We start from the raw sequence: 13,927 nt of genomic DNA on the forward strand, positions 1-13,927 counted from the left end.
TTTTTTGCACAATGCTGAGAGATGTTGCATGACAGTAGGGTGCATCATGTGTTTTAAAGGTATCCATCTGCTGGAGTGGACCAAATTCTTCCTGGTCCCTAGAGAATTTTATGGTTTACCCTCCTCCCATTATCTAAAGACAGCAGAAAAAAACTTTCATATAGTATACCTTCTGTGACAGGAATCTCCAATGCGCTCATATTCTGTGGGATGAGGTTGTCAAAAAAGGCTGAAGAGGAGGAAACAGCAGCTACATCATCACTGGTATTTATCAAAAGCTGTGCAAAGAGTGCAAGAGGTTACTTTATTCATTGAACACAGATTCTGCCCAAAACATTTTAATGGTTTACAGGGTGGGGTGGGGCTGCTCTTCATTTGGTTGACAATGCTCATATAAATCTGATTTCAACTTGGAAATCCTTCATGCCTCCTGTCAATGCACTACCAACAGGCACAGTTTCACTGAGGTAGCAACAAGAGAAGCGTGGCTATTGACAAAGCTTAGAAGACTTGATAGTGTAAGACAAGCAATGACAACAGTATTGCTGGCCAGCATTCGTCTACTCAACTGCCAGCAAGCTGTACAATTTTGCATGGAGCAGGGACAAGCCCAACAAGGGACACCTGTAATTAATAGGCAGGATCACAGACATGCTTGGTGCTTGATGGGAATGCATGATACAAGTGTTACCACTAGAATACTTCAACAAGTGTTTAAGGCTTGTGAAGACTACTAATTTGAGGATAGCAGCTTTAGATTCCTTAGAAGAACAAAATTACAGAAGATGCTGAACCAGGCCTCGGAAGGCATGTGAAGCTGGACATCCCGAAATCATGAAAATACATTTCAAAGGATAGAGGTGAAAAGGAAAGAAATGCAAAAGAAATACCACAGCAGAAGCTTCACAGAGGAAATCCAGAACTGTAGCATGAAGTTAAGCTGGGCTGAGGCTAAGTCTATCACTGAAGAAATCAGCACTGCTGAAGCAAGCCTTCTTGCAGGGTTAACAGCCGGGAGTCCGTCTTCATCATTCGCTGATTTGTTTTAAAGCCAGAAGGGACCACTATGATCGCTTAGTCTGACCCTGTGAGGGTCAGACAGGCCTGTGAACTGCCCTCTGCGATTCCTGCATTGAGCCCAACAACTTGTGGTTGGAATTAAACTTTCCTGTTCATTCTGCCCTCCGCTGCTCTCCAAGACTGGCAAGATGTACAGGACATACCTGATCTGACTGTGCAGTGTTTGCCTCATCGGCCTCAGGAAGGGGCTGTTTTTCTGGGATCCCATTGCTCAAACATGAGGCGATCTAGAAAAGTAACAGACATTCACTGGGTGAAGCCCTTGTTAAAGTTAAACGCATGAGTAGCAAAGCCACCAAGTGACTGACAAGTCCCAGACAACTCCCCTGGCTCTTTCACCTGTTTGAAAAGTTCCACCTCTCCCTATTCCTCGCTGGCCACCCAGCAGAGGTCATTTATCCTTTTCAGAGCATTGCCCGTGGTGCTGCAAGAGGCACCCCCTGCAGTTCCAACAGCACTATGCCAGACTATCTTCATTTGTCATCTTCTTTCTGGCTGAGGAACTCTGAGACGCAGAGAGCTGGATACTAGAAGCAGCTCTCACAACTGTGCTGCTGTTATACGCTCCTTTGAGCACCAGTGACTGGCAGTAAGATAACAGGGCTCAAGATCCCTTTGGTCTGATCCAGTGAAGCTACTGTTATACTCTTACAAGTTCCCACATTCACTTTTTAATGGGGACTTCAGGTGCCCCTCAGCTGAAATTTCATACATTTTGGTTCCTTGTGTGCTGCGAGAGCACTCACTCAGTTGCAGCAGTGACCCTACAACCTTCCTGAAGCAGCTTTAGTCCTGTAAAGGTTTCTCTGTATTGAAAGACTCCCTTACCTTTTTTTGCAGATCCTCTTTACTGTAGCCCAGCAGCTTGAGGAGTTTAGTCCTGGATTCCTGCTCCAGGTTCACCTGAGTCACAAAGGACAAAGAAAAACGCAAGGAAAAAGTGTAAAATCCGAGACATCTACACACTGCCAACGGTTGGCTACTTCTAGCAGCAAGGTCTACAGCTCAGCTTATAGACAAAGAACTCAACTATGACAAGTACACCCAGTGAATACCGTGAGCAAGTCTATAGAATTTAAGGTGACAAAAAGGGTGAAATTCAAGTTCTGTCATATAGTTACAGTTAGGTGCAACCAAGAGTCAGGGCTATGCCTTTGTGCATATTTAGTACACGTGGTCATTAATTCTCTGGACGGTCCAGGATTTGCTAGGCTAATCTCTGTGCAGAGTCAACGGACTGATCTGAGTCTTGATGAAACTGAGTGGTTGCCTGAACTCCTAGCTGGCTTCACACAAAAAAAAAGTAGTTAACTATTTGTTACAGAAGGTCTCTGGGTGGGGATTTCAGACAGTCCCAGAGTTACCCACAAGCTGTACACAGCCCGCTTCATACACACTACTTGTATGCTTTAATGAGTGATTAATGTCTTGTAAGGAGAACCTGGCTGTTTCATTAAGTCTTCCAGGCAGTTCCTACTATAGAACTGAACAATCTGCACATAGATAAGACACTTGTAAACAGTTGGTAGAAACTGTTCCTGCAGATGCAGAAATGTTCACGCAGGACAATCTTTTGTACAGAATTAAGGTGTTTTGTTTGTAGTTTAAGAAAATCAATAGCAGTGGGTCTTGCCTGTCCTGGAATTGTCTCGTAGGACCACGGGCATTCTGAATTATAAGAATTCAGCAGAATGACGGTTTGAGGTCTCTCATCCAATGCTGACGAAGACATTGTTGGAAAGACCCTTGCGACCACCTAAACAGCAACTGCACCCTCTATTCAAGAGCCCAGATTCTCCATCCAAATGTTATGCTATGGAAAAGATCCCAGTATTTCCACAAAGACAAGCAGGCTGCCTGTGAGTGTCTGTAAAAAAAACTACCAAGGATAAGCCCAGCCTCTCTAGAAAGATAGTAATTCCTCACCACCAAACTCTTTCATAAGTAAGAAATTGCCAATGAAACCATCATCCTATGTAGTGCTACAGGTAGTCCTCATGCTGCCACAGATCTTTGCCTCATTACTGGGGAATATCATTACCCATCTGGACTTTGCCTTGAGAAATATTAATGGTAGAACCCCACGGGTAGTAGATATAACTTGGACTTGGGTCGAGACGAGAAAATTCTGTTTAGCATCTTGACAAGAAGCCCAAACCAATCCACTGAAAAGACCATTCCTACGGGAAAATAATGCAACCTACAAAACCTCAACTGCCAAAATTTCTTTCAGACAAGTAATTAACTAGCCAATTCAGTTTGATTTTATATCTTAAAGAACAGGAATATAAAAGACTAGAGAGGAGCATAACCAGCACATTTCACTGAAGGAATGTGGAAGAAATAACCTCTGTGCTTCACCCACAGTCATTCTACCTTCAAGAAGTTCCATAGGTTCTCATCAAACTGCAACTTGGCTGTCTGGATCTTGCCCTTGCAGTAATCAAGGAGATTTCCTGACTGCAGAGCCATCTGCAGTTCTCTGGATCGGAGCAGGAATTCAGTTTCAGTAGTGACTTGACTGATGAAAACCTGGTGTGGGTAAGTCTGCTGCATTTGCTGCCCAGGAGCTTTGGTAAGACCAAAGGTAATCAGTTTTCCTCCAAACTGAGAAAGAAAGAGAGACAGACAAAGTAAATTTTTTATAAACAAAGGTAAAAACACCTCTCTTAGCTCTTCATTTAGCAAGGCAGACTCAAACTCCAGCTGTGATCACAGGAACCCAAAGTTTCACTTGCATAGATAGCAGGAACACAGAGGGAGTTCCCATCAGAAGCCCTTCAAGCTGAAGAAGCCATAGTTCCCACTGATAATGAAGACACTTGTGTATGTGCTGTCAGGCACAGCCAATTGCAAATGCCAGAAAGGCAGAGGAAAAAGTACAATTTGGAACTGTTTGTTCTTTTCTGACATGGAGAGGCAGGCTGCAATGATGAAAGCCATCATGCAAATAGCACGTACTAGACGGACAGAAAACAAGTAAAGACAGGCTAAAAGAAAAATCCAGAGTTTTGAGGGGAGAGGGGAAGAAAATTAAATACTTGGATAGAGAGGAGAAAGACAGGAGAATGGAAATGTATGCCACAGCTTATAAGGCCAGTATGAGTCTCTTAGCTCTGTTAACTCCTCCTTATAACCTCGCATTCTCTGCTACAGGACTCTTTCATGTTGGATATGTACCTGAATGTTGAGCAAAAAAGCTCCCCTATATGGGAAACCACACAGTGCCTCAAACAGGCATTAAAACAACTAGCAGCAGGAAGATCACAAGTTTTCACAGAGAAAGAAAGGGACTGCATTACTAGAAGACAGTCTATTGCACTTTCAGCTAAGCATGTTCTATTCACTTACTGCAAATGAAACGCCCACAGGTCTGCGAATCCACTTTGGTGGCTTTTTTAATGGTGGAATCAAAGTGGTCTGAGCTACTTGCTCAGGCACCTGCAAAGGAGGAAGGATCTGTCCTGTGCCAAAGGGATCCAGGTTGTTGAAGGAGGAAGAGATCTAGAATCAGATGGAGAAAGTGATAAGATACAATTTGATTCTGGTCTGTATGGAGCAAGCACAAAAAAATACTGCTAATAGTTACGCACCATGCTGATGAAGAAAGAGACTATTACAGCATCTCTTCCTGAAATATTACCAAGCCCAATGTAAGACAACGGAATTTCCAAACAGTCCTAGAAATGATTTCTCAAGAAAACTTCACCTTGAGAGACTTTCAAGCAAGTTTCCTTAGCAAGACAAGAATTCCCTAACAAATACTGCTTGGCTTAGCACTCAACTCATAAAAACAGGAATTACAAAATTACTTGTTTTATGCAAGACAGTGACAAAATATGGTCAAAAGTTGTCAACTTATTTCTTGTATTGCTCATAAAGGAATGCTGACTCCTTTTCTGTTGCTTGAATCTTTCAAATTAGTTAGTTTTAAGGACTGTCTCAAGCTTTTATAGGACTTTAGTGAGGCTGGTGAAATAACCTCTCCAGACTTTATTGCCTAGACAAGAGTATGTCAGAAGTAGCCTCTGATCTGGATTTCTGACGTTTAGGGAGTTGGTGAGCATATACACAATGCTGTTCACAAGCATTCTTTATTTTTAACATTATTGGCATAGATTTGGTGTTAGCCAAGGATAACCCTGTTCAAGCTTGACAGGTTCACATGGCATAGCTCCAAAAGACCTCTGACTGGCATACCTGAAAGGAAGCAACACAAGGCTGGGCTAGCTAAGGTTGCCAAACAAAGGATCCCATGCAAGACCTACATGTTTTGTCTTTTAAGTCAAAACGTGAAACTAATTCCAAAGAAAAAGTATTTCCTGAGAGAACAGCCTAAACTTACAGATCAATCATCCTAAACCTTAAAACAAACAAGCCAACGACACCACAAAACTAACAAGGTACTAGTACCATCCACCTCCAGGTCTTCAGAGTTTCTGCCCTGATACCATGGAATCCAGAGGAAAAATACGACCTCTTAGTCATGAACTTCCAGCCTCCATAACTACCATCATCTCCTACTTTTGTTCATCTATGAGTTATGCTACCCTACTATTCTCCAATTGTGAAGTGTGGAAGTGTGATGCATGCACATGGAAAATGCAAAGAAAGAAAATTTGCCATAGGTTAAATAAATCCTTAATCTCCTACTGCTGTTGCTTTGTAAAGTATTCTTTGCTTCTTGCAAATCCTATGAAACTGAACTCAATTGGCTGTAAATGACTATATAAATAAAATTAATCCAGCTCATAGGTATTCTCTTAAAACCTGTATTGCAATGAATTTGTTGGCTGGGAGAGAGGGTGGGAATTGAAAGACTAGACACCAGATTAAAAATAAAATTTCAGGCTACTGACATTTAATTCATTCAGAGTTTGCCCATCAATTCAATGTCTAAATAACGGGTTTCAGTATCAAAACATTAACCTGCTCCATGTTATAGTTAATTGACTTAAGGAGAGTTGCTAACTGTGGTTTATAAGCCACTTTTAGAAATTCTCTTATGAACTAATAAAGAATAATGTTCTGTATTAATTAGTATCAATGTATTTAATTTTAACCTAGTGACAAGCTTGTTGCGCTAACAGTTGTGCTGATTTTTATTCTAGCAATAATAATCATTATATATATATATATACATATATATAACATCAAAACTATATTTGATCTTTGTTTTCTTTACACACTAATGAATTTTACTAGACACACTGAGATACCTCTTTGTCAGAAGGCAACACAGTCCATTTGTGTCTAGGTGGGTATTAAATCCTCATAACAGGTAGCTTCTGATTCCTGTACCATACAGCTATATGTCCCAGTGGGTGTGACTGACTGCATTCCTTAAAAATCATACTGTTACAATGGTGTGCTTCTAATGCTCTCAGAAGTCAGGAGAGTAACTGCCGATCCCTCAAGACAAAATACGTTCACGGGACTTTACCTTGTCAGCCTGTGTCTTCTGCTGAGCTTCTAAGCTCCCACCCATAACAGAATAAATGTTGATCCATCCATCAAAAGTGGCAGCAGAGAAGATTGAAGGATTCCTAGGACACCACTGGACATCAAAGCACCACTGACTCTGAATAGGTAACTCATAAACCACCTATCACAAAAAGAGAAGACAGAAACACACAATATAAGAACAGCCCTCTGCTTTCCCCAAATTACTTGCCCACAACAAGCATGTTAGACTTATTTACATACCACCATTGTATACAAGTCTTATATTTTAGCTTGAAGGATGCATTTGCAACAGAGTTGTAACGCACAGAGCCCAAACAACAGAAGGCCCCAGAAAGCTGCTGAACAATAGGGTTCTAATTGTAGAGCAAAACTGACTTGTTACATTGGGATTTTGTTCTGCTTTCTAAGTACTACTGTATCAGAGTGCAACAGCATTGTCGCACCTGCTGTTAACCACGGGAGACACACCAGAAAACAATGCAAGAAAACCAGAAGCCAATAGGCAAGAAGGTGTCGTGATCAAGAATGTGTAAACAGAAAGGATGGTCTAGAAGAACACATTTGACAGGGAAAATAAAAGCCTACAGAAAAGAAGTAGAACGAAAGAAAGAGGGCTGTAATAGCTGCAGACAAACTATGAAGGCTATTGCAGACAAGTCAAACACTCAAAAATCTGAAGTTCAATTCATGGCCAGTCACAGACTTTTTGCCTGATTTGGGGCAGCTCACTAACACAACCTTGACTTTGAGCCTCCAGTTTGTAAAACGAATAGATTTGCTTTATGCCTCACAGGCACAATGCTTTCCAGCACACAGAATCACTGCTTCATTCTGTGTGAGAACATGATCTGCTCTCTATTCCTAGGTATAAAACCTTGCATTTACCTCTAATAAAACGTATGTATTTATTTTTAAGCAGTTTAACAAATAATCCTCCCCAAAAGAAAATCTCCTCCAAACCAAACCAACTATTCCCCCCAAATTACCAGATCAGCATTGTAAATGCCCTTTTGTTACTATTGAAAACTCTCCTAAGTCTTGTATCACTTGAAAATTTTCTAATCACTGGCACTAAGTCAAGAAAACCTCCTAAAAATAATACGTGCATAGATGCCCAACTTGAATTTGAACTCTGCAAATCTACATCAGCATGCATAAAGATAAACCAGCTGCAGTAAATTTGGCTTTTAAATTCTTCCTCTAAAATATAGTGAAAAGGCTTTAGTAAAAATCAGTCATCAGGAACATTTCAGAGTCTGATTCTCTTCTAACCACTACACATTTGTACACAGTGAGCTTCAAATCCCCTGAAACCACAACAGCATTTCATGTCTTTTACAAACATAGTTTAATTTACTTTCTTTTTATGTCTCCAAGGCAAAGGTGGTCAGCTAGGCAAATTGCCCCATAAGATGAATCCAGCCTGGGAGTCACAGCTGGACTTTGCTCCGTATGGTAAGAGTACTTTCCCTGTGCTATCATCAAGATCAACACAGTGAAATTTGTTCAAAGTTCAAAATTCAGTTTTATACAGAAACTCGTAATTGAACAAGTAGGTGTGCAGAGAAATTTTTACATAGTCCCATTTAAAATGTTTAAAACCATTGTGATATTTACGTATTTCAAAGATGGTAACTTTGAGATACGTGACTATGTAAGCAACTATATGTGAAAACACTGTACTACAAATAAAGTTTGCAGGCATATTGTTCTCCTCTCAGTGACTCTAACAAATGATCCTCATTCTCATTCAAGTTTCGACCCCCACTACTTTTTTTTCAGTACTCTACGAGGAAGAGGAAGAAGAGACAAAAACAGAGAACACTACATGGGTGAACACAGAGGGAGTAATTATAATTAGTTGAAACTAAGTTTATAGTTAAAGCTTTCTTCCTTGTACAACTTCTGCACGCAGATATGTCAGAGGAAATCTGCTCATCCCTGTTGTTTTTAGTCTCATTAAGCCTCTCACAACATTCTCATTTTCTCCAGACAGAAAGAATGCAGAAGACATACTACAAAAATGATACTGACACTCCACATGGATACAAAAAAGGGACACACACGTAGCATAGCACACAGCTCTGTATAAAGCAGATAACGTGTACTTATAGCTGCTGTTATGTACCTCCCCTGTACTGGGGTTCCAGCACAAGATCCGGTTGTCTTTGGCACTGCTCAACAGCAATTCAGGGTCAGCCTGGCACCAAGAGACGGACAGAACTCCCCTAAAACAGATGAGAAAGAAAACAGATTTCACGCCCTGCTCTCTCTCTCACCCTATCAACAAGAGGTGCTGGTACACGCTGCTTTAAGTTCAGAACACTGGTTTTCATCCCAGCTAAAACCAGAGTCAACTGTGAAACAAAACAGCCTGAAATAAATAAATAATTGTAGTTCTCTAAATTCCAGTCTCCCAGATGTTGGCCTTTTAAAAATGGAGATCCTTGAAAATGCAACATGACAAGCGGGTCCTCACCTAGCGTGCCCTTCCAGCTGGCTCAGAGGCGAGGTAGCAAAACGTAAGTCCCATATTTGGATCACTGGCAAGCGGTCGTCCTCAGAGGAAAGGACTAGCTGGGTTGCAACTTCTGGGTGCCAGGCCATTCCTGAGCAATGCATCTAGGGACAAAAATAGCACAGAATGAAAATTCAGCAATGCAACCTTGCAACGATGCAAATGGCCCGGAGCCACATCATTCTGTAATTAACTTGCTTAGAATACTTGACACAAAGCAAGCATAGCAATGTCTTGCTGTGGAAAGCAAGTATTTCTACCTTCTCTACACAGCCAAAAAACTCTAACCATACAGAAGTTGAAGGACTCGTTCAAAGTTGATCTAGGAAGACAGGATTAAAACACAGGAGGCTTCTCATAAATGAGCTGTGAAGACAGAAATGTAAAACAAGGGTGCCCTGTACTTTAGGAATAGGTAAGGGTATTGTTTTTGCAATTCATTAAGAAAAAAAAAAAAAAAAGAGATGTTTTGATGCTGTAGCTCCAAGAAAACCAGTCACAACAGCTCCCACACTATGAGCATTTGATCTCAAGAGCCTGTGCCACTGCTTTGCATTTATGGTGGTGGCATGTCGTAAGCAAGTCAGAATGATGGTCTTCACTCACTCTGTTGCTGTGGTCACTGACTTTGATGATAGGCTCATTCTTTCTGAGGTCCCAAACCACGGCCTTGCCACTGGGGTGAGCAGAGGACAGGATATGCTGCACTTGTCGATTCCAGGACACCACACTGATGTCTTCATGAGGCTGCCAAGATAGGAAAGGCCATAGTTCCATTATCCCTGTGTTGAGGAAAACACCGATCACAGGATTCTGACATTAGCTTGACTAACGTCAGGGATTTGAGAATATATAGATTCCTCTCTTCCATCACTGATCAAGCAACTGTAAATATTAGCAGCACGGTCCAGAATCACTAGGGAGCAGGCAAAGTTCTTTCCACAGAGAGTACAGTGGAAAATCAAACTCTGCGGGGGAATGTCACTCGGAAAAGCACCTTTGCATTTTGGGAGCAGGTGCTGGATTCTGTATTGGCCGTGTGTATCATAAATCATGGGTCCAATAAGCGTCCTTAATCCATCACACATGCCACAGCTGGATCACGAGATAAACTGGTCAGGTATTTGATTCAAATCCTCAAAGATCTTACCCATCCACACAATGTGCATTCTACTGCAACTTGCCAGCCTATCTTCCCTCCCCTTACAACTCTCTTTCCATATCCCAGAATGAAACCCATCATTCAGTTATGTTTCATCTTTCTCCTGACAAAAGTCAAGATCGTTCTCTCTTCAGGATGTTTAGACCAGGATGACTCCACACACTCACACCTTTTGCTTTGCCTACTGATATATTAAAACTGCATGGGTATTGCCTGGAAGAAAACTCAATTTACCTGTGATTTAGCCCCTGGAGTCATAGGCACACTGAAGTTATTCAAGTCCCAGATGAAAATTTCAGAATCATTGGCTCCAGAAGCCAAGAGATTATTCTGCAGGAAAAACAGAAGCTCAGCTGAAACTCCTACTTACTGGGAAAGAGGACAGATTTCTTAAAAATAAATGTAAGTTTAAAAAAAACCCAAAGCTTCCAAAGTCAGATAAGACCTGCATTTCACAGCCAATGCTAAGAAGATACTAACAGGATTATAAACCGAGCATGTTTCTGGCCTCCCATGTCTTCAGTTGTGCCATGGCAGAAACCTGTTTAAAATCTGTCTAGCAAGCTAGATTTGTCGTCAGCTAGTGTTACTCATCATGAAACTCTACCACAGGTCTGAAAGCCAGCCTCTGGCTATTTGAGCCTTTGCCCTGCATCCTGGCATCAAGAACATTCCTTTTGAGAAGGTACAGGCTTCCCAAAAGGGTCCATGGACAAATTCTAATTTGCCTTTGTTTTACCATAAGAAATTGCGTTCTGTTCACTTCTTGCTTATTCTGTAGTCCCTTCAAGTGTGATCAGAAACCCACTGAACTGGACACCAACTGAAGAAATAAACAAAGACGTTCTGATTTCTAACAGTTCATGGTCTAATGTATAACAGCATTACAAGCCGTGTTTTACGGTGAAGTAAGGTGACTTGATCCAGGTCACAGGGGAATTCAGTGGCAAAGTTGTCAACAGAGCCCAAATCAGAGTTCTAAGTCAGTCTTGTGTCACAGCTACCATGCCTCTTTCAGGTTAAAAGCCGCGTATTCAGTTAATAAATCTCTATACACAAGGGGAATAGCTCATGGGGGTTAAATTTCATTTGTTTATAAGTATCTTTACGTTGCATACCTGAAAAGGGTTAAAGTCAAGAGCTCGAACAGGCCCTGAATGCTTCTCTGTCTGCCCAATTACAGGCTCGCTCTTCGAAGCCAAGATCCGATGTGCACTGTACATTGTCAGTACCCCATTATCACCTCCGCCAATGATCACTCCAGAGGACTCTGGGGACCCATTTCCAAAGTTACCCCAGATCAGCTTATGGAACCTAAAGAAGAAGAAAATAAAGCTGGCATAGGCCACAATATTTGGTGGAAGACTAGACATTCTGCATTACCAAACACCCAGCATGACTTGTATAAAGCCAAAAATAGTCAGTCCTCGAAGACAGCGGTAAACTGATTCAAAGTTCACTTTACACCCTGAAAACACTCTCCCCCCCCTCTTCTTTTCTTGTACCAGAAAAGCCCTTTTCAGTTCCACTAATCGATATGTTAGTATGAGACACTAATACCTGTTTGAGGCAGGAAGTGTTCCTTTCTGCTTCATGTCCAGGGAGGGATCCCGGAAATCAACCTCAAATATTTCCAAGGTGGCATTTGTACTGAAGGATGCATCCAGTTGCTGGGCAGATGTTCCTAGCAGAAGTACAAGGGTAATACTTAGAATTGGGCACTGTTTTCAAGAGCACAAGATATAAATAGAGCAAGGCTCTGGTAACCAACCTACCCTTGAGAGTCAACGCAACATTGATACTGTGCCCATTCAGAGACAGTGTATGGATGAATACCTCAGAATCAGGAACCAACTATTATGACAAAGGCTTTGAAAGAAATTAGAACGTCAAGAAATTCTGGGCACCAGGGTCGCTGCTGTACAAACACCTTCCCCTCTTGGGATAGATATAATTCCTATACATTATCCAAACAGCCCAATCTTCTGATATTAAGCCTTTACCTAAATTACAAATACAGCTGCATCATGAAACCCGAAACAATTATGATCCCAAATACTTCTGTATACTGTTCCCTCAACCTTGACCCGAGGTCACGATCATAACTTCTAAACCTAGTCTATGCCAAAAGTTCTTCAACCTTAGCCAACCAAACATTCCTTGATGACCCACAGAGATCTGGCAGCCAAATAGTGATGGCTTCCTTCCTTCTCCCTAGCTTACAGAATAAAAGCTAAAAATAGACCTAACGTTGCCTAATGGAACACTGCCATACAAATAGTCACCCAGCTGCCACAGGGATGCTTTGCAACTGGCTATGGCAGGAGAAGTGCCCAAGAGACTATAAAAAAGCAGTACAAATAATGAAACAATGCAGCCTCTGATCTAAAGCAGATCGAAGCCAAGGCATTTGGTCCAACCAAAACTGTGGCCTTATTAGAGAAACACAAAATAGCCTATCTATCCCAAAAGTGGTAATGTTGTTTTTAAGGCCACAGCTGAACTTTAGACACTTTTTTGACAGTCACTCCCAAAAAAAAAAAACAAACAAAAAAACAAAACAGAACAATATGTCAGCCCTGAAAAACCCAGACAAGAGACAGGCCTGATTACTTCTTGTGCTGGGTAGACAACCCAAGCTGACAGTTCCACATGAGCACTAAATTCACCTACTGCCATCTCAGTGAACAGGCTGACTTCATGTTTCAGGAAATAATCTGATTATAAAAGTAGCGAATAATGATTAATACAAAAAATGGAAATTAAAGGTTTTGAAAATGTTGAAAATTGAATGTAAATCAAAACGGGCAATATTAGGAAGAAGAAAATTTTATTCTTTGGCTGCCAAGCTACACGATGATCACTGAAAACCATCAAAGTGAAAGTAAGCTGAAATGAATATGATAAGAGTGAACTTTGTGACATTCCAAGTAAGTAACCTTATTTTGTTTTATTTTTTACAGCAAGCAGGTATTGGAGGTCATACAAACTTAAATAGAAATTAAATTAAAAAAAAAAACGTGTATTCACCCTTTGAAAAATCACAGCCCTTTAAGTTGTCAAAGCTAGGCATGAAAGTAATCCTCTGGAGGTCAAAAAAAAAAAAAAGAAAACACTGTAATGTTTTCAGCATGTTGCTTGTAAGCTTTCCAGAGGTTATTAAAGTGGGAATTGTTGAAAGTTAAAGCCAATACAACTGTACATAACAGTCTCTCTGTGACTCGTACTTTAATTTTATTGAATTTGAAAAACTTTACCTGTTGCTAGATAAATGGGGTGGTTGTTTGCTGGACTCCATGCCTGGACAGCTGTTCGCTCAATCTCCTTTAGCTTCATTTTCTGGGCTCTAGAAGTAATTTCACATAGCAGTTAGCCAACATGAAAATAATCATACCAGTAACAAAATATCCCCCTTACTATGGTACCAAGAGAACAAATTGTTCTCAGAGAGACGTTACTTACTACTTCCTGAGTTGGTGAATACAGTTTTACAGGGATGAATTTGGGTATTTCAGAAATCGTGAAAAAAACAAAAACACAATACAACAATCCCAGCTATCTGATCCCTGATTTTCTTTCCTACATAGCTCTTTTTCATATACCCCAGTTACACGCAAGTTTCAGTTAAAGGAAGGGGATCTAAATTAAACAACATACTCAAGTCTTCAGTCCAGGCTGGTTTAAATCAGCTGCAGAAATTC

At 41.0% G+C, this 13,927-nt stretch overlaps 1 protein-coding gene across 3 annotated transcripts in view; it reads right to left on the reverse strand.

The window, feature by feature from the left end:
• SEC31B (SEC31 homolog B, COPII coat complex component) overlaps window positions 1–13,927 on the reverse strand; it is a 36,822-nt gene that overhangs the window by 19,288 nt on the left and 3,607 nt on the right. For all 3 annotated transcript variants that reach the window (XM_035551724.2, XM_035551803.2, XM_050711832.1), the window contains exons 2-14: window positions 13,484–13,572; window positions 11,787–11,910; window positions 11,345–11,540; window positions 10,461–10,556; window positions 9,671–9,811; window positions 9,026–9,168; window positions 8,675–8,774; window positions 6,524–6,685; window positions 4,432–4,584; window positions 3,457–3,687; window positions 1,909–1,983; window positions 1,224–1,307; window positions 170–278 (exon numbers count right to left, since the gene is read on the reverse strand). In XM_035551724.2, coding sequence (XP_035407617.1) covers window positions 170–278; window positions 1,224–1,307; window positions 1,909–1,983; window positions 3,457–3,687; window positions 4,432–4,584; window positions 6,524–6,685; window positions 8,675–8,774; window positions 9,026–9,168; window positions 9,671–9,811; window positions 10,461–10,556; window positions 11,345–11,540; window positions 11,787–11,910; window positions 13,484–13,562 — 1,693 coding nt within the window. In that variant the 5' untranslated portion in view covers window positions 13,563–13,572. The remainder of the gene's footprint in view (window positions 1–169; window positions 279–1,223; window positions 1,308–1,908; window positions 1,984–3,456; window positions 3,688–4,431; window positions 4,585–6,523; window positions 6,686–8,674; window positions 8,775–9,025; window positions 9,169–9,670; window positions 9,812–10,460; window positions 10,557–11,344; window positions 11,541–11,786; window positions 11,911–13,483; window positions 13,573–13,927) is intronic.

Source organism: Cygnus atratus, chromosome 7, assembly GCF_013377495.2.
Source record: "Cygnus atratus isolate AKBS03 ecotype Queensland, Australia chromosome 7, CAtr_DNAZoo_HiC_assembly, whole genome shotgun sequence".
Taxonomy (NCBI): domain Eukaryota; kingdom Metazoa; phylum Chordata; class Aves; order Anseriformes; family Anatidae; genus Cygnus; species Cygnus atratus.